Source organism: Apodemus sylvaticus, chromosome 17 (assembly GCF_947179515.1).
Source record: "Apodemus sylvaticus chromosome 17, mApoSyl1.1, whole genome shotgun sequence".
NCBI lineage: Eukaryota > Metazoa > Chordata > Mammalia > Rodentia > Muridae > Apodemus > Apodemus sylvaticus.
The window spans coordinates 7,643,928-7,668,647 of record NC_067488.1 but is presented as its reverse complement, the minus strand read 5'-3'; the positions used below and the strand labels follow the sequence as shown (position 1 = coordinate 7,668,647).

Sequence of the window (24,720 nt, the reverse complement as noted above, 5' to 3'; positions counted from 1 at the left end):
AACTTTAGTTTATAATTAACTTAAATTGAACATCATTGTGTTAAATTGTTTATCTAAATCAGTGCCATCTCAGCCATTTATTTAAGTCTTTGTGTTAAGTCATTCTGATGTACTTTGTTTTACCTTACAGGAACATTGTTGGGAATTCTTAACACATTTTATCATTTTGTTACCATTATGAATGGTGGTCTTTCCAGCTCTACTATTTACACATTAGCTGATGGTCTGTTAGGGCAACCTTGCGCCAGCCACTAGCCTTCATTTATACAGTTCACATTAGTAATTCAGTTAGAGAGAAGAAGGAGGGGGAGAGGGAGAGGAGGAGGGAGAGAGAGAGAGTGAGAGTGTGCCTGTATATTTCAGGTCCAGACTCATTTCAGTCTTTAAGCCAGACTTGCACTCCTGAATAAACCCCTTCACCTAGGTCAGGGCACCTCGGTCAGGGCAGCTGCCTGTAATCGCTGCAGCCCTGGAGCTCTGAAGTGAGTGAACCTGAGCAGCATCCTTGCTGCCTTTAGGGAGCCTTACAGTGTCCTGTTTGTCTGCCATGCTCTGCGCGTGTGCGCTGTGACATCATTTGCTTTTTAGTTATCCTTCCTTCACTATATTTATTAAGTTTCTCTAATTCCCCGGGTTAGTGATTCAGTTATTTAGTTTAATTTTAAAAACCTATTTCAATTTAAATATGTTAAAATTCATCTCCTTTCTCTTTCCTCCTTCCAGCCCCTCCCATATCCCTTGACTCTAAGGAAGAAGCTCCCTTTCCTTGGCTATTAATGTGCATGTCTGTGTAAGATGAAGCCTGGAGTTAGCTCTAAGCAGCTTCAGACCGAGTGTCTCAGAAGCACCAATGTTGCCACCGCTGACACATAGCGGCCGCCCATTGCTTCTGGGGGTTGCTGCCTGGTGTGTTACAGCAAATGCTGCCCCACTCAACTTTCCCAGACCGTAGCACCTCACTTTGGTTCCTCCTTAGCAAGAGAGTGTTAAAGGGAATGTTTCAGGGTTCACTTTGCTTCTTTTCAGAGGTAGTAGGGAGTTTGGTAGATTTTTTTTGTTTTGTTTTTTGTTTTGTTTTTGTTTTTTGTCTCATGAATACTCATCTTTTAAGACAAAAAAAGCAGTCTTTAGGGAACTTACCTCTCTGTGTTCTCTAGATATTCTTAGTACTTCAATTTTTCTCTTTTCACATAACACACATTTGAATGGATAATGCATTCGTTGTTTGAATCCACAAGATTGGGTCAGGTAACAGGAGCGCATATAAACCTACTAGGGAGTTTAGAGGATTAACTTTATTACTGTTTCAAGGTTCTGGGTTCTATTCCTTACCGTGCACACACACTGAACACCGATACAACTTAAGAGAAACGCTTTGGCATGTTGTAAAGACAAATGCTGCACAGTGTTTTTGTCAACTACATTTAAAATAACTTCTGTCTCTACATGATAGTTCAAAATTTATTAGAGGCAGTAATATAGCCTCCAAAACTCTGGAGTCAAATTGCCTAGATTGTAATCTTTTTCCCTTCCCTTATAACCCAGTAAGACACTTCACCACTGAGAAAGCATGTTGGAAGTTGCCAAAAGCCTTTCCTGCATCTGTTAAGATGATCGTGGGGTTTGTTGTTTAGGCCCCTTATGTGATTTATTAGATTTATCTGCATTATCCATCCATACATCAGCATGAACATCAGCAAGTGACTTTGCCACTGGTATCAGATGCAGGATAACCTTAGAACTCAAATTAATTCTTCCTACGCTGCATTTTCACTTAGAGATCAGTAGATATATCTCCTACTTACATTTGAATAGCCACATAATAAAAGATTCTGTTGTATTAAGAAAGATTAGGAAACAAACACTCCATGATCAGTCGGGTGGCTGTGCTGTGGGAGAGGGAGTGGTGAGAGCTGTTGCAAGAGCTTCACACACGCCTGGTAAGGATGTAAAAATCAAGCTACTGCTCTGTAAATAAGGTCTGGAAGTGCCTCAGAATAAACATAGCCACCACATGAGCCAGAAATGCTATGCCTAGATACAACCGAAAGCTTGTCCTTATAAAATGTATCCACTTCTAACAGCCAAAAGTGGAAAATCTAAAATCCCACCTACTTCACAAGTTAATGAACAGGACCAAAAGGCCTCCCAAATGCGCGTGGTTCCACTGATACAAAACATTCACAAGGGGCAGATTCATGGAGAGAACCTGTCTTTCCTTGAGGCTCAGGAAGGGGTGTTCAGAGGTGTCAAAAACTACAGAAGACAGAGTTATAGAGACAAGCAAGACAGATGCCGCAGAGGACAGGTAATCCATACCTTCAGATGTAAAGTCAGAATTAGCAAAAACACGTGCTGAAGGGCTTTAGTGACTCATCAACAGGGTCGCTTATCTGGATTTGTTCATTGTATGGTATTGAGGTTCGGTTCTGTTCCTTCCACGGAGACTAGGGGATTGGAAAACCGTGTTCCTTTATAAATACATTTAAAGGAGCAACTTCAGGCCCTGGAGGAGGTAGTCTCCAGTTAAGTAGTTGCCAAGAGGCTGTAAAAAGATACATCCACTTTTAGCTGGACAAAGAAAGGTTTTAGTTACAGTGCTCTACATGAGGACTGGGCTGGATGAACATGACAGGGTGCCTGTGACACCTTAAGGGCTTCTTGACCAGCAGTCTTCTCTAGGAGATGACACGATCCTAAAATCTGATTAGGAGAAGTTTGCAAACCTCTGTAAATACACTAAACACCATTGAACTATAAATGAGTCAACTTTATGGTACATCAATTAAATAATAAACAGTAAACTTTAAGACAACAAAGAATTATCCATATTTGTGTATGTATCATACATGTATATGAATGTATAGATACAGATACTGTCCTTTTTTTATAAGCTATTTTAAAAATAACTTATTCTCCAGAGCAAAAGTAGTTGCTTTATCAAATTAAAAGCACAAATACTGTACATCAGTATTTGCTGGATTTAATGCAGTGAGGCTCCTATGGCCGTAAAATCAGAGCAGAGCAGAGAGTTACTTTTGCTGTAACCTCTGAGTGGCAGCCGAACCTGTAAAGTGAAAGTGGCCTTTCCTACCAGATTCAGTCCTTCTCCTCTTCCTCCTCCTACCTCTCTCTCCCTCTTCCTCTCTCCCTTCATCCCCCTCTCCCTCTCCCACCCCTCCTTCTCAATGTGTGTGCAACACACATGTGTGTGCAAGTGTGTGTTGGGCATGGGCATGCAGCTGTCTCTAGAGCCTGAGGCTGAGCCGATGTCAGGAGTCAGGAGTCCTCCTTGATCTTTCTCCCCTCTATTTATTGAGCTGGTCTTTCAGCTGCACGCAGAGCTCCTGTGTGGGCTAGTCTAGCCTGTTTGTCTGAGGAATGCCTTGCGGGAATGCCTACTCAGGCATTTATGTAAATGGTGGGGATGCAAATTCTGGTCTTCCTACAAGAGCACCCAGAGGAGCTCCTGTAGAAATGAAAGAACATATTTAAAAAAAAAAGGCTCAAGCCCATGCCTCCAGTTCTCCCTTCTACCTAACACTTGACAGACACTTAGGGAGAGCCTTTTGTCAGCCAGGTGCTGTTCTAACTGCTCCTACCCTGTCTGACACGTGAACCCTGCCTTCCTTTGAATGTCTCCCACAGGCTTCCGTAAGAGACCAGGATCACACCGGGACAGAAACCCACACTACCACCTCCCCTCAAACGGGGAGACCAAAGTTTTGGCACCTAGAATCCCAGAATCTTCAAATCTTCAGTCAAAAAGGCTGGTGTTAACACAAACTGGCTGGACTCTTTTCTTGGTCTTTCTTCCCTGAAGCTAGATAAAGTGCCCACAGGCCTGTACACACACACAAACACACACACACACACACACACACGTGCATAACTAGGAACCTAAAAGCTCTCTGTCTGCCGCCTTACATTTATTTTTTTATGTTTTTAATTTTATGATTTTATATTTTATCTTTATTTTTATATTTTTATAATTAAATTATATAAATTAAAATTTTAAATAATTTAGTAATATATATGAAGAGCCTTGAGAAGTCGTGTACTTACACTTCCTTTATGATCAATATGCTTTTATTCCCTTGCAAATTTTTAGATTATGACAATAAAACTATATTATTCCCAAAAGCCATTTCTGCAGATTCTTCGTGTGCCCTGATATGATATGTTCCCAAAGAAAAATGTCAGTGTTGATAGGAAAAAAAAATAGATGCCAAGGAATTGGGAACAATGACTAAAAGATTAAAAAATCCAAATATATTACATATTGCAGTTGCTGGAATCCACCTCATTGCTCTTTTCCCTTCATATAGGAGGTGGGGTCAGCATCTTGGCCATCCATGAAAACCCAAATGTTCATCAACTGTGTTTGGTATAAACACTGTAGCTGATGTGAAAGCTAAGTCCTAAATAACGTTAGAAAAATCAAATGTAGGTGAGTTGCGTAAGGTTGGTACAAGACAAAGAGTCCTATTGCTAGTCTCATTTAAGTGAATAACCACTCTTAATATATTTCTCTTTAGTGTAAAATGGACGATTTTTTCTCATAGAAAAAGGAAGTGTAAATCTAGAATGTCAGTATTTTATTTTATGAAACTGAACTTACGGTGTCCACAAAAAATGTACTAGTCATATTTGAGGAAAGACTAACAAGTTATTTATCAGTGTAGACACTCAATTCCTAGGAGTGACATTTGCGATAACAAGAGCCAACCACAGTGGTTGCCTAGAAGCCACCTCTGCCTGTAGTCTGGGTCAGCATGTGGCCTATTTACCTAACAGGCCAAGCCTACAAGAGGACGGAGCCACCTAGTGGCGCATTTCAAAATTGCAGTTACTTTGCAAGGCATTTTGTTCAATAACTTTTCAAACTTAACTACTTTGAAGCCACACATGAGAAGCAGAAAAGATACTAAAGCTGAGTCTGGAAATCCAATGGGTTTAAAGGACATGCTTAATTACTTCCTTAATACAGACTAAATGCCCCCCCCCCGTAGAGGCCCACTGCACCAAGGTAAAAATGGAACGTTTCTGAGTTCACCTTACACAATACTCTGAAATAGACCTTTGCATCCCAAATGACATATAGCAAGGCTTCTGCTTGCCAGAACCCCGATAACTGCTAACTTAACATATAGACAGTTTGGTTATTATTTTTCCCTACGACAACAGTCACTACGTTTGTTTGCAATAGTACAGCATGAGTACTTTCATTCAAATAAATATACAAATTACATTTATAATATATATTTAAAGTCAAGTAAGTGTCTAACAAGTGAGAGCTACAACCTTCACCCCATCACCCTCACTTTATCTTTCAGCAGAGGGGTCATTCCTTGTCTGTCCAGAGCTTGTGTGTGATTCCCATCCACGTCCCCAGTCTTACCAATGCTATCTTCTTTATAAACACAGTATAGCCTTGTAGTGACTGAAATGGAGGCCGCCCCACTGGCTCTAGACAGAGACTCCCTCACTTCCCCTCAAAGTTGCAATAAATCCCAGTGCATTCCGTGTTTGGCTTTAAGACCTTGACACCAAGAGTTTCTTTTTCTTTTCTTTTTTTCGTTTATTTTTCTTTTTTCCTTTCTTTTTCCTGTAGTGCCTACTATGAAACCCAGGCTGACTTCAAACATATTGTGCAGCTGAGGATAATCTTCTGATTCTGCAGCCTTTAATAGCACCTGGGCTACAGACTTGTATAGCCACAAAGTCTTAAGATCTCCCATGGTAAGCAAGCAACCTACTACTTACATCTCTAGCATCTCTACATCTCTAGTACATCTCTAGCCCAAGTTGCAGATGGCTTTTAAAACTAAAAGTAGATCTGGCAAACTGGCTCTGGAATGGGGGGGAGGGGCAGGGGTCACAAGATGGGAGAGTTGAAAGTTCCTGGATGAACCTTGCCTTCGATATTTGCTGCTTTGTGACCAAAAACAAAGCATTTGACCTCAAAGGGGTCATGGGTTAAAGGGCAGAATAGTACTTATTTTTTAGAATTGCCAGGAGGAGGAGTATACACAATTATGCAGGTGCCAAATGTAGCCCACTGCTGACAAAGTGTGCTCGAAAATACCTTACCTGCTGCAAGTACTCTTCCTCAAGGCAAGTCTCCCGTGGTGCTTTGGGGCTGGGTGCTTTGGGGCTGGGTGCCTCCTGGTGTTGTTCTAGACCAGTCACAACAACTCTACAGAACCCTGTGACCACTTTGTCTTGCCCTTTATCGCTGAGTGGTGATAAAATGTCCCAGTTTTAGTGCAAGAACTTTAAAAGCAGTCCTGATTTCTCAATCCATCTGCGGCTGTAACAAAACGCACGAGACTGGGTCATTCCCAAGTGACAAGTTTCTGTTCTCAGAGTGCTGGGAAATACAAAGTCAAGTTGCTGGCCATTCTGGTGACCTCTGCTCCCAAAATGGAATCTTGTTGCTCCAACCCCAGAAAAGACAAATGTGTGTGTTCTCCTTACATAACAGAAGGGATGGAAGGACAGAGGTTAAGGCCAGTGCACTTCTTAATATCATTACATGGATTGTGTCAACATGAATTAGAAAGGGTCTTTTCTTGTTGCACCAAGTGCCTGACCAGAAGCAATTGCAGGAAGGGCCTGTTCTGTCTCATGGTCAAGGGGTCACACTGTATCCGCAGTCATGCAGCAGAGAGAAGCAGAAAGTAGAGCCGCTACCAGACCTTGAGACACACCTCTAGTGACTCGCTTCCTCTAAAGTGAGGCTGCAGCTGCTCCAGATTCTGCAGCCTCCTAAACCACCATGAGCTGGGGACCAATGTTCAAGCCAGTAGCCTGTGAAGCCCGTGTCAAAGCAAGTGACACACATATTCAAGCCGTGACACTTGTCCAGCACTGCGTCGTCTTACACACCTTTACACACCACTTCTTCCCAGGCTGAACTTCTTGACCCAGGAGGAGAGATACAATGGTCAAGAGTCTAGAAAACAAACCCTGTCTAGGCTCCAGCCCACTGCTCCAGACTTCACGAGAGTCTAATTCTAGAAACACACAAGCAGCCTCTCAAGACCACCAGAATGTAAACTTCTATCAGCCTAACTCTTCGCATGGGGAGGACGAAGCCCTGGAGTGTCCCGCCTAAGTTTCACGGAGTCTGTGCCAAAGCCAGAGTTTGGCTTCCAGTCCCAGGTCCTCGTGTTTTCCTCCCGCCCCTCAGTTCTGCCTGCGCCCCAAACTCCACATCCATCACCCATCCAGGTAGAACCTCATTAATAGGCCAGAACCACGGGGCCAGGGACCTAGAGTGTCCCCACTAATGCTTGCAATGCCGAGTTCCCCCAGGGAGCGCGTTTGTTCCGGCGCTGAGCGGGGACGGTGTGTCCACCAGGGGGCAGTCTTCCTTAGTCTAGCGGCCCGCACTTTCCGTAATGCTTGCTCTCTTGTCTGGTCTATTATTGTGTGCGAGTCTCAATGAACCGTTTGCTCCCTCCTCCGAGATACCCCGCAAGCCCCTCTTCCGATAAAACTTTGAGTTAATTAAAAGTGGGAAGTTTGTTTTGTGTTGTGCCATGATATAAAGTGTCCAAGATAAAGAAACCTTTGAAATCGCTCATCTGGACAGTTTCAGAGAAAACCCCCAGTGGCAGCAGGGACATCCAATCTCACTCTCCCGGTCTGTTGACTTGCACGGCCTGTAGGAGTTTCATTGTGTATATAATTACCCCTTTCACAGTCGCACAAAGGTTCCCTTGACAATAATTATATAACCTTCCTGAGGTTGTGGTGTTTTTCTTCCTGGCTTGACAGCCAAATCTCTGGGTCTTTATATTGTCGGTGCATTCTAATTTTTCATCATGTTGAAGTGTGGATCCTCTGATGCTTCAGGAATTTGACACAAGCCTGCCCAGAGGTTCATCTCTCAGGTGATACTGGAGCACATCAAAGTGAGAACGAGACTGCCTCTCAGGCCTGCCTTGATCAGCTCTCTCGGGCCTTCTCTCTGCCAGCCTTTCCGTCACTGCTCAGTACATCTTCTCCTTTGCTTGTCCATCTGGGGACCAGAATCCCAAACATGCCAGCACCGCCTGCCAGTCACAGACTCAGCGGTGGTTTGCTCGAGATTTTTGATGGGGAAGCCAGGTCAAAGGTGTTTGCTGCGGGATCTGTGTAGGTTCCTTTCTGTCTTTTGGTGTAGATGTTGTTCACCAAGGAACCGAGTGGATTTCTTTCTTTCACTAAAGTATCTTTCCCAGGGAGGCAAGCCACTCACTGGCTGCAGTTTTCAAATTCCAAGACGCCTTTCTTCTGTTGACTCAGAAGCTCAGTGGACACCCCGACTTACTGTAACTGAATGCGAGGGGTGGTGCTCAAGGGTTTGTTCAGGCCTGCGGCAGGCCAGCCCTCCCCCGAGGTGGAGCCACACCTGTGTCCTGCATTTAAATAAACCCTTGTACCTCATGCCACCAGGGATCTGCCGGCCTTCAGCCCCGGGGCGGGAGAGGGAGTTTGGGCACAGTTCCTGGAGAGCTCAGTGGAAAGCCAGCTCTGCTCGCAGGCCCCCAACTCCCTTGGCCATGGCACCACACGGACGACTTCTCATCCGCGGGGGTCGTGTGGTCAACGATGACTTCTCACAGGTGGCCGACGTGCTAGTGGAGGACGGCGTGGTGCAGGCGCTGGGGCGGGACCTGCTGCCTCCCGGGGGTGCATCTCGGGGACTGCGGGTCCTAGATGCAGCGGGCAAGCTCGTCCTACCCGGAGGCATCGACACGCACACGCACATGCAATTCCCGTTCATGGGCACCCAGTCAGTCGACGACTTCCACCAGGGCACCAAGGTACCCAACCCACAGGCTTATAATCCGGGGTCTCTGGCGGCTCCACCTCCTCCGCTCCTGTGCAGTCCCAGGGACTGGGGTGGGGTGAGCCGCTTGAGCTAGCTGTGAGACAGAAAGACGCCCCTTTGGGGTAAAAATTCCATATGCTGGGTTCTGTGGTGCTACCCCGGCATATGCCCCTCTGCTCTGCCTTTTGGGTTATTTGGCACTCAGGAGCCAATCTCTTGCCTTTGCCCTTTTTTCTCTAGGCACCAACTCCTGGCTTCCGGAATTCTCTTTTGTCATGATAATCCAAGGGGGGGTTGCAAAGCCGCCGCTATACTGTCCACACAGTTGGCCTGTTTGTTTTTCAAATTGACCTTCACAGCCTTTTCTCCTAGTTCTCCACTCCAGCCAACAAGTAAAACCTCCATTCACCTCGAGGACACTGCTGTGGCTAGTGAGGCCTGGATGGGTGAGCCGAATCCTGTAGACCTAAGAGCCTGTCCTGGGTTGTGAAGATAAAGCCTTATAGCTCTCTCCCAGCTGTCACTCACACCAAGGTGGCCTCTCCAACCCCCTTTGCTAACTGCTTGCTCCAGGCCATAGGACCTGCCTGCTTTTAGTGACAAGCAGGAAGCAGCCAGATCTGGATCTCCTGGTCTAAAGGAAGACCGGAAGCTCAGACTAATGAAAGGTGTGGTAAAGGTTTCCTTGGAGCCTCTGAAACAACCACAGGATTGTCAAGGCAGTTTTCTAGGAAACTAAAAAGGCCTCCTCCGGGCCTAGGCCGGAGATGCCAAATCCACACTGGTTTTAAATCTCGCCTCTAAGCTGCTTTGAGAGAAAAGGCTTCTTGCAAAGGGGAGATAATACACGGATTCCCTCGAGGCCATTTCTTCACTGGACTCCTCCCAGAGCTGTGTCTGAGTGTGTCTGGCACAGACCGACAGGCTCCCGGAGCAGTCCACACGTTGTTTATCTCATGTGCTAACCTGGTTTCAACCCCTCCACCCTCCTCACACCTGCCCCAGCCAACTGCCCCCATCCTCCACGGCCACACGGAACAGTTAACAGAAAGGAGAAAGGCAGGCAGATCTGACCCAGGAGAAGGGTCCAGGACACGCTCCTTAATGCAACATCAGAATGCCTACCGCTTCCTAGTTACTCATTGCCAGTGTCTGTCGTCATGTTAATAAATATCTTCTCCTGCAGGACAAACTGTTGGCCCTTTCAAAACTATTTCTGTTTTACAAAATGTCATGAACACATTTTTATATTTGGAATGATTCTGTCAGTGGCTGGAACAATTCACAATTGTAGAAAGAAGAAAAATATCTCCACACCCACCAATCTTTTGATCTATTCCCTTAAGCTTCTTAACTTTTTTTGCAGTAGATTCTTGACATCACTTGGGGCATATGTGTGTATGACTGTGGAAATGTAAGCCTGTATATGAAGCTGTGTGACCAGCTGTTATCATGTACAGTGTGAGCCGTTTCAGTCACTGCAGACCTATCATTGGCAATAGATGGCTGGGGTCAGGATATGGCTTTGAGAAACTCCATCTGCTGACTGAAGAGCAGCGGTCCTCCAGACTCCGTTCAGCATCCTCCTGAAGGCTTCGCAGTAACTTTCCTTCTGTTTAATCTGGTCAGGGTTCAGGGTGAGGCAGCTGTGGAGAGCAGTGTGAAATGCTGAGACAAGGGGTATGTTGTCCCTTTCTTAGGATCAGCCATGCACGCCCTGAGGTCTGGGCAGCTGGTGCTTTCTCTTCTAAGACATTCTGAAACTTTTACAGCAAAGAGAGATTTATAGTTCCTCCCTGAGAAGGTATCTCCTTGAAGCATGTGACAGAGTACTGCCAACACCAGCGGTCTCTTTGGGTATTTCTATTTTTAAAGATTGTCAGAATGTAAAACAAAGCTTAACTCTTACTGCGCCGAGTGCGATGAACAGGAAATGGGATGAGCAGAGAGTAAGGCTGAAGGCTTCGTGAATACACGGTGTCTGCTGAATGCTAAAGCGTGTTCACCATGGGGCTGGATTGCTGAGGTTGATCTTAAAAATGGATCCCGAGATAACAGTTCAGAAAGGCCCAGAAAGGAGATCCCATAGGGAACAGCATGAGGAAGGCCCAGAATCGAGCAAACACTCGCTCACTGGCTGAGTCTTCTCTCGCAGCCTTCACAACAGTTCTCCAGGCAGTGTTGATGAATGAGTCCTTGGTTTGTGAAATTAGGGATAAAGAGACCCTTTGTAGAGAATGAATATATTACATATTTCAGTGCCTAGAGAAACACCATTTTAACGCTGTTAACTGACAATTATCCCACAGAGACGCTGTATACCAATTGGGCTAAATTATGCATCGCCCCTTACAATCGTGGGTGCCATCATCTGTATTTTTAACAACTGAAAAAAGGTATTAAAACAATTTACCTGCCTAAGGGGGCACACCTAGGAAAAGTCCAAGCTTTCAAATTTCAGCACAGCTTGACCCCCTCTCCAGAGCTCACATGTATCAGGCTCTGTGCTTTTGGGAAAACATCCAGTGTTCTGATCTATGGGGAGGCCGACGATGACTGAGAGAGCTGTGTAACTTATGTTGTAACGTGGGGTGGAATTCTCAGGAACAAGGCACAGGGCGTCCCCAGCAAGTACAGCTGCTGTGTTTTCACTGCCCAGCGCTGTGATGGCTAAAGTTATCAAACTGAATACCCGTCATAGGCATTCTATCCATAGGGCACGTATGGCCACAGGACACAGAAAAGTCACAATGTAAATATGGTCTGTTATGCTTTCAGAAGATGGGCCCAAAAGCTTAGAGCGGCCACAAGGATGATCAGTTATAACATCCGACACACAGAAGGGAAGTTGTTTGTGCTGCTGTTTTTACAGATCATTGTGATGGGGCCCAATTTGAAGCATGAAATATAGGTCAACTAAAGGTCGTGTATTTTGTAACTCTAATTCACATCAGGCATTGGTTTAAAGCCTGTAATGGATTTACTTAATTACAGGTAAAAGCTTTCTGTCTGATGTAATGGAAACTCTTCTGCTTTGAAGGAGCCTTCTCTCATTTTGTCCTACACTGGATGTAAAGTGATCTTCCAAGAATTCAGTAGCCACAGAGAAAAAAAAAAAACTTGTGATTTAAAAAAAAAATCAGTAGATATTGTGAATTCAATAAACCCAAAAGAATTACACCTTAACTACATTCTATGATAAAAGCATGAATTATAAGGGTTCTTCAAATTTTAAAATGTATGTATTTATAGTGAGACAAAAGCCCAGGTCGGGTGGGTGGACATGCATTTAAAAGATAATGGACTAAACAGCTCACAGAGGACCCATCCTCCTAAGAATCGGGGGAAACAGCCTAGCATGCTTTTTTCTTTTTCTACGATTCTCTTTTCTTCTGTCTTTTTCATTTTCTTTTCTTTCTTTCATCTTCTTTTTTGAAAGGACAGAAAGTTCTCACAATTACAGAGAAAGGAAACTAAGCTTTGCTTTGGGCTGTCTTGGTGAAATGCCATACGGACGATTATGTCCAAGGTCCGTGATTAAGCATTTTTGCAGTTGTATTTATAGAGCTTTCTCACCTTGTAGAAGAAACCTTGAATTCCCCCTTTCTATTGCTTGCCAGACTAGACTTAGCTAAAGAGCTGGGTGGCTGACCCAGTGATCTCTGCACATCACTTCCTGCCTGGTGGTTGTCAGCATTCACTGGATAAATAACTCATTGGTTATAATTAATAATTAATTAATTCGATTAATAACACCTGTCAATTGTGTTAGAGCCTCTATAGGCATTCAATATATATTAGCATAATAAACTGCATTTAAAAAATGTGCAATAGAATAAAACAAAATAGTATTTAGATGACCTATAGTCACCTAAATAGATTTTCTACCTATCCATTTATATTTTTCTTTGCAAGGAGACATACAAGCATGTGTTTCTTCTACAGAGTTTGCTGTGCTCCTTAAATGCTTGCCTGCGTCATTAAATGGCACAGGTGCCCACGACTTTGTGGCCTATCATTCCTGTTCAGAATGTCTCAATCTTTTTTTTTAACTTCTATGTCTCTTGAGTAGCAAGGTGTATGTCTACCTGTCTTCAGATATCACAACTGCATATTCCAGTAGCATCTCCAAGTGAGGACACTGAAAACCATATGTACCCGCCTCTAAGCGGCCACCGCTAGCCCGCAGGTCAGTCCTTGTTCATGTGCTCACAAACTAGCATATGAATTAGCATATTCTTGGAAGTCATTCCCAGAATTCCATGCCAGGATAAACAAATGTCAGCCATTTTTAACAGTTTGATACATTCAGACTGCTTGTCGTTTGTCCTCTTTTATAACCCACAGTTCACAACATCCTGGCCATTGGCACATATTGGCTTTAAACAAAAAGCTATGTCAATTTAATAGAAAAAATGTCTTATTTTTAAAATGACATCATTTTTAAAATGACTAGATAGGCTAAGACTTCCTATATTGTGTTAATGTTTGGTTGTTCTAGCACTGAGCATTTGTATTTGCACGCTTTTTAAAAAAATATCTATTTAATGATCATAAAGCTATAGTTAGACTACTCAAAAGGAGAATAACATCTTAAGATAAATTTGGAACTCTGATATTAAACATGGCGGTGGCCTCTGGGGCGCTGTACTCGGCCCCTCTAAGTTCAGGACTTGTCTTCCTACTCAGACTCAGACACTCCATATTATTAATTCCATAATTTCTCCCTCATTTGTCTGACTGAAGTATGTTCAATGTTCAACAAAACTGGTCGAATTAAGGGCACGGGGCATACAGAAATGAAACAGCATTAATAAATCTGAAGGATCTCCAGGGTCAAGGTTCCCTGGAGAACTCTATTGTGTGACCAAGGTTAAGAATCAGTCACTAGTCAGAGAAGGGATCAAGGGAGGGGGGGAAATGACTGGCATCTCTCTCTCTCTCTCTCTCTCTCTCTCTCTCTCTCTCTCTCTCTCTCTCTCTCTCTCTCTCTTTTTGAGGGGAGAAGGGCTGGGCCACAGAGAAGAAAGGACAGCACTGTTAGAGAGGCATAAGGGGTTGGCAAGAGATGACAACAGGAAGCTGAGGAATCAGGTGTGAGGTGAGACCCACCAAGATCTCACTTTGAGCTGCTTAAGAACAGAGCAAAGACAAAGAAACACTAGACGGCCCAGTCTAGGGGCAGGCATGGCCTGTGTTCCCCCCACACACACACCTCTGCCCCCCACACATCTCTCTACACCCCCACCACACACCTCTCCCCCACACACCTCTCCCCCCACACACACCTCTCCCCCACACACCTCTCTACCCCCCCCACACCTCTCCCCTCCACACACACACCTCTCTCCACCCCACACACACCTCTGCCCCCACACACACACCTCTCCCCTCCACATACATACCTCTCCCCCCCACACTTCTCCCCCCCACACACACACCTCTCTCCCCCTACACACCCACCTCTCTCCCCCTACACACACACCTCTCCCCCCACACACACCTCTCCCTGCCACACACACACCTCTCTCCTCCCCACATACACCTCTCCCCACACACACACCTCTCCCCACACGCACACCTCTCTGCCCCCACACACACATCTTCCCCCCCCACACACCTCTCCCCCACACACACACCTCTCCCACACACACACACCTGTCCCCCCACACCTCTCTATGACCCCCCCACACACCTCTCCCCCCCCACACACACACCTCTCCCTCCACACACACACCTCTCTCCCCCACACACACACACCTCTCCCCCCACACACACACCTCTCCCCAACACACACACCTCTCTTTCCCCCCCCACACACACCTCTCTCTCTCTCTCTCTCACACACACACACACACACACACACACACTTCTCCCCCCACACTCACCTCTCCCACACACACACCTCTCCCCCCCACACACACCTCTCCCACACACACACACCTCTCGGTTGAGTGTCTCCCATGGGAGAGTTCAACCCCCCCCACCCTCCATAGCCGGTGTGCTGCTTTCTCTGCCCTCTTTCCCCTCTTTATTCTTCTCCGACCCCCGTGATTGTTTATCTAATTAGGCTAAGAAAAAAAGTAACACAGAGCACAGAAGGTGACAATGCAGAAGGAAGAGGGACTCCTAGGATTGATCATAGGTAGCCTCAAGGAATTTTGTGTAGGGACTGAGTATAAGAACTTCGGGGGAGGAAGATAGAAGGTCTCAAGTGGAACACTTCAGAATCTAGTGCAAAACTGGGTAAACAGTGTTCTCAGTGTTTCAAGCCCATGGCTTTTGGAAGGCAAACACTCACAGGACACCTTCCAAACCCCAAAAGATTATACTTATGGGACTGGGACTAAGGTTGAGCTTGTGAAGTCTGTTTTCAACACATCTGAGTGTCTACCAGAGAGCAACCAGCTCAGTCCAGAGCTTTTCTCCCCGAGGTCCAACCATACTGTGAAGTTGTTTTTTCTTTATTTGGATTCTGTGGTGAATTTTAGTGAACCATGTCAGACTTTTCAGGATAAGCTTAGATATGGAAAAATAAGAAGAACATGCTTTGGGGACTTTTCAGTAGTGGTTTGTAACCTAATATATTCTTCAATAAGAACTCACATTATGACCCAAGGGGGGGTTATCTCTACTAGAGGCACAGTAGCTTCCTTTGTTCTTAAAAGGGGGAGGGGTAGCTAAACTGGAAGGCTTTCAAGGGCAACCAGCCAAAGAAATTAGATGCTGGGAGAACTGCTTTATAAACTAAGACTAGAAAGGTGAAAGAATTTTGTTTGACTAGCTGACATTTGAAAGAACCCTCAATCAGGGTAAAGTAACAATGGTTTCACAGCGATAGACTGTGCTCGCCCATCCACTAGAGTATCCAAAGTCATGTCCAATCTTGGGGGAGGAGGCAGGAGAGGGAGAGAAAGAGGGGGGCAGAAACAGAATGGGGAAGAAACAGAATGATCCTCTCTGTTCTCTTCCCCATGTCTAGTCAATTAGAGGATGTAACATTAGCCCTGAAATTGGAATCTGCTTTAGTTTTACAAGAGTGGTGGCCCGTCTGTCTTCTAGGGCACCACCCAAAGCTCTGCTTACGACATACATATCATAAACCTGGCTATTTGCCTTTGTGTCATTAAGTATAAAATATTTTTGATTAAGAAAGCTGGGCAGTGGTGGTGCACACCTTAATCCCAGCACTTGGGAGGCAGAGGTAGGCGGATTTCTGAGTTTGAGGCCAGCCTGCTCTACAGAGTGAGTTCCAGGGCAATACAGAGAAACCCTGTCTTGAAAAAACAAAAACAAAACAAAAAAACAACACACACACACACACACACACAGAGACACACACACAAAACCAAGAAAGTTAGGCTTTAATAGAGAATTTAGCAGACATATAAAATAATGTTTTACTGCAGGACAAATGAGCAGACCTCTGATCACATCAGCGATTACGTTTGTGTAATCCCCAGTGAAGATGTGTGTCCTGGTGGGGCGGCTGTTCTCATTCTATTGGTGTTTGTAGAATGCCACCTTGGCTTCTCTTCTCGAGTCCTGCTTGTCTCTCTCAGAGCCTCTCTAGCATCTGCTACAAGACTGGCCTCCCCTTCTTTCTCCTGACAATGGCTTATCGGCATCATGACTGTCCATCACTGAATGGACAGATACCCAAGCACTTGGCGTTCAGGGTGCTCCAACCCTGAACTCACGCTTCTTCGAAGCCTGATGGGTCTTCTCCCGACAGTGCTGATATTCTGAATCCCCCCAGTCAAGTCCATTGGGACTTTACGCTACAGACAACCATTGTTCTCTTCTCCTTCCGAGCAGGGACATTTTGTATGGTCCTGGGTGGCCTCGATTCTGTCCTCTACCACATCTTGCTGAGTCTCCGGCTCCTCTCCCAGGCGCCTTCTCCCTCAGCCTCCCTTGTCACTGTTCATTTTCCCCAGAATCACAGGTTCTGGAGCACAATGGCTCCGTCCCTAGCCTGCTTCTGCCAAGTGTTCTAATGAGCATTTTCGACCAGATCTCCTCTGCTCTGTGCCGCGGCCAGCAATACTGAGGAGCTGTAGAGATGGTTCGCAGGGGTGAGACTGCAGAAGAGTTAGTTCTGTACACATGGCAAGCATGTGCTGTGTTAGATACTATCCTAATTATTGACAGTTTCCACGTGTACATCCTATGTTTAATTTAAATCCAAACTTCCTCAGAACCTCCCCCTCTCTAAATTCTTAGTAGCCTTTTCTATATCAGGCAGTTTAGTAAGATTTCCCCACATGTAGCATCTTCTATAGTACTGTGAGGGCAGAAATGGATCTTCTGTCTGTTGTCACAGCATACTGTGTTACAATTACTTACTTGTGTTTTAGGCTCACCCTCTGGACCACTGGTTCTCAACCTGTGGGTCGCGACCCCTTGACAATCTTTCATCTCCAAAAATATTTACATTACAATTTATGGCAGTAGCAAAGTTAGTTATGAAGCGGCAAATAACGTAAATAATTTTGTGGTTGGGGGTCCTCACGATATGAGGCACTGTATTAAAGTATTGCGTCACTAGGAAGGTTGAGAACCATTGCTTCAGAGCACCCACACACCAAGGGAAAAGAAAGGATTCATGATTGTGTGTGGCCCATCCAGGCTTCCCCTGTTCCATGTGATGGCTTTTGTGGTGAATTTATAATGTTTTTATCAGGACATAAGTCGCATGCAGTGAGACTTGGCCATGTAAATGTGCAATCCAATAGTTTCTGGACTATTGACAGGATCATGGAGACATCACCACAGTGTTAGAACACCCTGTCCCTCCTCCTGCCAAATTGTATCTGAGGTACCATCCTCCTCTCTCGCCGTCTCCTTCAGCCCTAGTTAATCTCCATTCTACTTCCTGTCCTCGCGGATTCTCCTCTCTGGAACATTTTCCGTAAGTTGTGCAGTGTGTGCCCTTTCATGACTGGCTCCTCTCATTGGCCATGCTCATCCGTGCTTAGCAGGAGTGAAGATTCCCTTCCTTCTGTAGACTGAGGGCTGCCCCTTCAGCTAACAGGCAGTCTCTACTTCTCGACCACAGTAGCAAATGCTGACTAGAATCTCCGGGCACAGATCTTGGGGTAGACATGTTAGCGCTGATCTTGAGTGTAGACTGGAGAGCAGACCCTTGAGTTGTGCTTCATCTTCTGACTTTCTAAGAAACTCCAGACTGATTTCCAAGGCGTCTGCATCATTCTAGCCTCTTGCCAGGAGCAGACGCCTCATTCTCTGTGACCTAGCATACACATCCTGACAGTAATTTTTAATTGATTTATGGTGAACAGATTCTGACACACTTCTTGTCATTCTTTCCTAGATAATACAGGATAACAATTATTTACAGAACATTTGCATAGAGAACAATCTAGGGGTAAACCCAGGAGTCTATGCCTCTAGTCTGCAATGACTAGGCTATCATATATAAAGAAACACAGATTTTTTTTTTTGTTTGTTTTTATCCACTAGGAGTGAGGGCATCAATTTCTCACGTTCTGAGGGACCATTGTATCTGATTTCTCTACATCCTACATGTTGTGGAATTTTCTAAATCTGCAGACCTATAAAATTTTTTCTAACACTTTAATTAACAGTTTTCTACTAGAAAAAGAAGTACACCCCACTCCTGAGGGATTTCTTGTTGTGTTGAAAAGGCACTTGAAAAAGGAAGAAGGTGACAAGATTAATCTCTATTCCAATAAAAACACAAACCCTGAATTCTTTTTCCCACCTCTTGTCACTGCAATGCTCGGAGTTTCTTAGGAAATGCAAATATGTATTTTCTGCATGAACAAGGACAATGTTATTTAAAGGTGGTAACAAAGCGGTGACTCTTATGTAAAAAAGTGAGGCAGTTAAAAGTGGAGAGGACTGGAGAGACACCAAGTGTCTGAAGGAAGAATAAAAATATATCCCAAAGCGAGAGAGGGAGAGGGGGAGAACAGAGCCCACATCCCAGGCCGCGGGAGCGAGATCAGCCGGGCTGCACCGGGGCACAGCAGAGGGCACGGGCGAGGCTGGAAAGACAGACGTGTGCCTCCTGGATTACCAGGAAGCCAGGATTCTCAGGATTCTCAGGAAGTGGAACGATTCATAGTTATAAGCAAATGGCGCCGAGGCTCGACGGGTTAGAGAGCAGCTCTCAGGAGGCAGACTGTGCTGAAGAAGTACTTCATACGCCTTGTCCAGGTCGACCCCTCCTTCTTCACCGAGGGTCCAGAATACAGAAGTTAAGACCCGGCCAGGCGTGGAGTCTGAGCCAGTGAGGCTCCTGTCCTGCTAGAAACCTACTGGGCCACCTCTCTCCCAGGATCCCTTTGCTTTCTTTACCTGCATTGTTTGAGTACAGCAATTAAAAACGCATTAACCACCTTGTGATTTTTGTTTAAATTAAATCAATTTAAATAATGAGCCAAAGGCATTTGTTTTTGTAATGGTTTTTAAATTACTTGTAATGTGGCATAATATGCCACCAGGTCTACCGAGGGTTGAGGCAGGATGCAGGGACTCAGAGACCAAGTTTATGAAGATTAACCTTCCTCCCAGAGGCAACAAGAAGCATTAACTTTCTAAAATTTTCAGTGGGCACAGAATTAACCACGGACTTACACAGTGCAGTGTTTTACCCGGGTAAACACTGCGTCGCAATCAAAACCGGGCAATTTGCTTATTCGTTGCCTCAGACTTTTAGCCTCTCTTTGCTGTGAGTGCATTGCAAATCTTCGCGAGGCACACACAGTACAACTGTTAGTGATAGCATTCTCAACTATGCTATTGAGACCAGAGCGCATTCCTCTTGTAGGAGAACCTGTACCTTTTGTTCCCCCTCCCTCCTTAACCTGTTGAGCCAAGTGGTTCAGCTGTGGGTTGGAAATGCCCTCTGTGCTGAGGGTCTGTGACTTGAGTGAGGGCAGAACTGGAGAGAGAAAAAAAACCCAACTAGGATTCATCTAGAGATGAAGTCTCCGAGCTAAAACCAGAGCAGAGGGAATAGGCAGTGACCACGGATGTAAATCAAAGAAAGAGGACAGCATCACAGCAATCCCAGGGTGCAGAGGCATTAGTTAATGCTACAAGTTTTCCAGGATTCTCTGGGTGGATCATGGGGCTGTTGGCGATGTAATTCCCTAAAATGAATCTCAGGGAAGTGGGATTTTACAATAGCACGCACAGTTTGGGACTTTTTTGTTTTTGTTTGTTTTTGTTTGCTTTTTAAATGGTTTGTATCTTTTCTCCTTTTCCCATCTGAGGGTTTCTTGAGAAAAGATAGCCCAGGCTAGACACCCACTCACAACATGAGCCAGCACAACATCTATATTAGTCAGGGTTCGCTGGAGTCACAGAACATCTAGAATGTCTCTATATAGTAAGGGAATTTATTGGAATACTTTACAGTCTGCAGTCCTACTCACCCAACAATGGGCATCAGGGAATCTAGTAGTTGCTCAGTCCATGAGGCTGAGCGTTTCACCTGGTCTTCTGTGTGAGCTGGAATCCTGAAGAAGGAGGCTCCAACAGATGTGCTGGCAAGTAAATGCAAGCAGAGGAAGAAGAAAAAAAGCCTTTCTTCCTCCATTTTCCTTCCGTAGGCCTCCAGCAGAAGGTATGGCCTCGAGATCTGGTTCACAGGTGTGCCCTCAATTTTAGATTGTAGTTCATTCCAGATATAGTCAGAGTAACAACTGGGAATAGCCAGCACATCCGCCCACTTCAGGTTTTCTTTACAGTCGTGCTTTCTTTTTCAGAAGCAGCTCCAGGCATTTTAAGACTCTGAACCTTAGTTTTAGAGGAGTCTTCTGTTCATGCCTTTTAGGTCTTTTAAAAAGCAGCATCTTTGACATTTCCTGGACCCATCAGACCGGCCGAGGGGCTGACAGAGGTGCGGCTTTCACAGGATGACCTATGACCTAGCCAGGGAGGACGATGAATTGACCAAACCCTCCTATGATTACAGGCTGCTTTGGCAGGAGGCACCACCATGATCATCGATTTTGCCATTCCTCAGAAAGGCAGCTCCCTCATTGAGGCCTTTGAGACCTGGCGCAACTGGGCAGACCCCAAGGTCTGCTGTGACTACAGCCTGCATGTGGCAGTGACCTGGTGGAGTGACAAGGTAAGGCAACCTGCTCCCAGTGTGTTCCATTTAGTCCCCGTGTCCTTGACCTGTAGGAGAGCAAGAAACTGGCCAGACAGGAAACGCCTGCCGGTGGCGTCCCTGTCTCGGGGATGACTGGGGCCTGGGAGGACAAGTCTTCATCGCACATTCTTCTGAGTTTAAAAACACTAAAATGTAAAGACACCAGAGAAAGTACACAACGGATTTCCAGTCTGATTATTCACAATAGCATCGTCCTGTATTTAATTCAGGAATTGTCAACGTCTCCTTTAATTGCCATAGGACTTATCCCTCTTACTCTCAATGTCAGGATGCCTAGGATCTTTTAATCCACATTAGAAAAGTTTAATTTATGAGAAAAACATCAAAAAATTCTAAACTTAGAATTCCTTCCAATCCAAAGCCTCTGTTTCCACTCCTGACAGAGGAGACAAGCTAGGATTTGTTCCAAGGCCTCTCCTGGCTGTGTCCAGCTGTGAGGTGGGATCTTCCAACACTACGCAGCTGCTTCCACCTGCGAATCACTTATGGGAGACCTCAAAACACCTTTCCATGCCTGATAATTATTTAGGTCATGAAGAAATGGTAAGATTCAGATAGAGAAGATGACTTTGAGAACCATTAAAATGTGTTGATTTTCCCCTGAAATTCTGTGTGTGTGCTTTGGGAGCAATTTTTCTTGGGTTTTAAGTCCTAACTCATCACTTCATACGGGACTTCATTCAGAAATGTTAGGGGTGGGGGATGGTGGTTCATGGTGATTCTATTTGAGTAGTTTATACATCAGCATCCCTTCCAAAACTTGTTTTAGACATTAAGTGGATATAAAACAAATGATCACTTTGTAACAAGTACCCAGCAGACATCATATCAAAGGTTATAGTCCATTGCCCAAATTGATTTTCCCCACAATGATGTTTAAATGATGACTTTGGTCTGCTTTAGACCTTTAAAGGCCAGCACCTCCTTTCTTCCATCCTCTCCTGCCTCTCTTTCTTCCTTTCCTTTTTCTTTACTTCTTCCCCTTCCTTTTCTCCCTCCCTCCTTCCTCTCTTCTTTTCCACCCCTTTCCTTCCTCTTATTTTACAGACAGTAGAGGCAACAATGTTAGCTCTTACCAGTCCTTTTCATACTTTAACAAGTAAATAGATCCTCAAATACAGTTTCTATTGTGTTACTATAACCAAGAGCTCAATAAAGACTCCTATAACAGAAACTTATTGTCAGTCCTGAAGGTCAGAAGGCCAAGGAATCTATTTGGTTGGTTTATCCTAAGGGCTAGCCCATGTTTTTCTACAAGTTCCTAGCTATCTGTGGTAACCCTTGCCTTGAAGAAGGATCATTCTAATGCCTGTGTTCATCTCCTCATACATGTCTGTGTTCATCTCCTCATACATGTCTGCATCTCAGGTTCCTCTTTTTAAAGACTACCAATCATCAGGGGTTAGAATGTACACCAATGACATCATTATAACCAATTACATCTGTAGGAAGTCTGCCTCTAAATAAGGGCTTAAGACTTTACCATAAGGGTTAGGGGACACAGCTCAATTTGTTAAAACTTTTTTCCCCTTTTATGAAGATTTTCTTTTGGATTCTTTTTCTCCCTCCTTTTTTGAAAATAGATTTCCCCCTCACATAATATATTCTGATTACAGTTTCCCCACCCTCTACTCCTCCAAGTTCCTCCACAGTTCCCCTTCTGTCCAGATCCACTCCCTTTCTGTCTTTCATTAGAAAAGATCAGGCTTCTAAGAGATAATGATAAAATATAATAAGATAAAGCAAAAACTATCACATTAAAGTTGGACAAGACAGATCAACATTAGGAAAAAGAGTCCAAGAGAAGGCTCAAGAAACAAAGACCGCCTTGTTTGCACACTGTGCAATCCCACGGAAACACTAAGCTGGAAACCACAATATATTCACGGAGGACCTGCTGCAGATCCGCGCATGCTGCTTCAGCCTCTATGAGTTCATGAGCCTTGCTCGTGGTGATTTGGAGGGTGTGTCTCCTGGGATGTCCTCCCGCCCTCCCCTCCCCCTCCCCCTCCCCCTCCCCCCCTGCGGCTCTTAAACTCCTTCCTCCTCCTCTTCTGCGGGATTCGACGAGCTGTGAGAGGAGGGATTTGATGGAGGCATGGCATTTCAGGGTCTCTCTGTGGTGTCTAGCTGAGGGTCTCTATCGTTCCCACCTGCTGCAGGAGGACGCGTCTCTGATGATGACTGAGCTGGTACCCATCATGCACCTCCCCGTCTGGGTCTGAGATATCCCACACGTCGATTTGTAATAGTGGGCAGCGCTATCTGCTGTTCCGTGTAACCCAGAGAGGGACTGGCTGTGTAGTGCTGGCCTCGAACTTGTCCTCCTACCTGTACCTTTGAGAGGAGATTTCAGAGCCACGGGTGTGGCTTGGTGCTTTTTTAATTGCAGTTTTCTTTGAGATAGAATCACTCTGCATAGCCCTAACTGTCCTGAAATTCATTCTATAGACAAGAATTTTATTGAGTATTTTTACATCGATATTCATAAGGGTAATTGGTCTGAAGTTCTCCTTCTTTGCGGGGTCTTTGTGTAGTTTAGGTATCCAAGTAATTGTGGCTTCACAGAGTGAATTGGGTCGTGTTCCTTCTGTTTCTATTTTGTGGAATAGTTTGAAGAGTATTGGTGTTAGGTCTTTTTTGAGGTCTGATAAAACTCTGCACTGAACCCAGCTGGTCCTGGGCTTTTGTTGGTTGGGAGACTATTGATGACGGCTTCTATTTCTTTAGGAGTTATGGGACTGTTTCGATCATTTATCTGATCCTGATTTAACTTGATACCTGGTATCTGTCTAGGAAAATGTCCATTTCATCCATATTTTCCAGTTTTGTTGAGCACAGGCTTTTATAGTAGGCTTTTTAATGACTAGGAAATTAACCTTCTTGGTCTGATACTTCTCCACGGATTGTTGATGATATTTTCCACCTTGATTACTAAGGTTTCTCTTTGGGGGTAGGGGTGCTCTCTTTGTCTCTTATGTTATGGGTGTATACAGTTGTCTGGATTGTATAAAGAGCCGATTTTTTTTAAAAGATAAACCTATTAGTCAATATTGTCCCAAAGAAAGGATCATGTTAGACTTTTAGGGAAAATGTCCATTCTTTTAAAATCCCATGGCTGGAACCAGGCTCTACTCTGTGCATCTGCACCTCTGACTCTCCACTCACGAGGCACCTAGTTTTCTAAGAACTAGACCCTTTAGGTCACAATCAGGGTGTGGCTGTGGGACCAAATGAAATGTACGTGTGCCTGTTTACCAGCCTCGGCTGCTGAGTAATTCAGTCACAGAATTCTCAAAGCCTGAGGCAGGATGAACAGAATCAGTGTGCTGGAAGAGCTGGCCTCTCTGTGAAGTTTCTCTTTCTGACTGAGGACAGCTTCATCCTCTCTGAGCCTCCCCTCCTCCGAGTGAGGCTTGGCCCCACCTCCCACCCAAGTGGGAGGAGATTTCATCAGCTATGAGCTACAGTCCTGCTCTGCTTGCTGTACTTTTGGTTGTGTGTGTGTGTGTGTGCATGTGCATGTATGTGAGTATATGTGTGTGATTGAGTGTGTGTATGTTTATGTGGATATGTATGTGTGTGTGAGTGTCTGTATGTATATATGTGTGTGTATGTGTGTATGTGAGTGTGTATATGTGTGTGCAAGTGTGTGTGTATGTTAACCTATAGAAGTTCTAACAACTTTCCTTTAAAGTCCTAATGTTGAGACTTGTAGTGC

At 44.9% G+C, this 24,720-nt stretch overlaps 1 protein-coding gene across 1 annotated transcript in view; it reads left to right on the top strand.

The window, feature by feature from the left end:
* The first annotated feature begins 8,552 nt into the window (after window positions 1-8,552).
* Dpys (dihydropyrimidinase) overlaps window positions 8,553-24,720 on the top strand; it is a 77,053-nt gene continuing 60,885 nt past the window's right edge. The window contains exons 1-2 of the mRNA XM_052160961.1: window positions 8,553-8,816; window positions 20,796-20,954. Coding sequence (XP_052016921.1) covers window positions 8,553-8,816; window positions 20,796-20,954 — 423 coding nt within the window. The remainder of the gene's footprint in view (window positions 8,817-20,795; window positions 20,955-24,720) is intronic.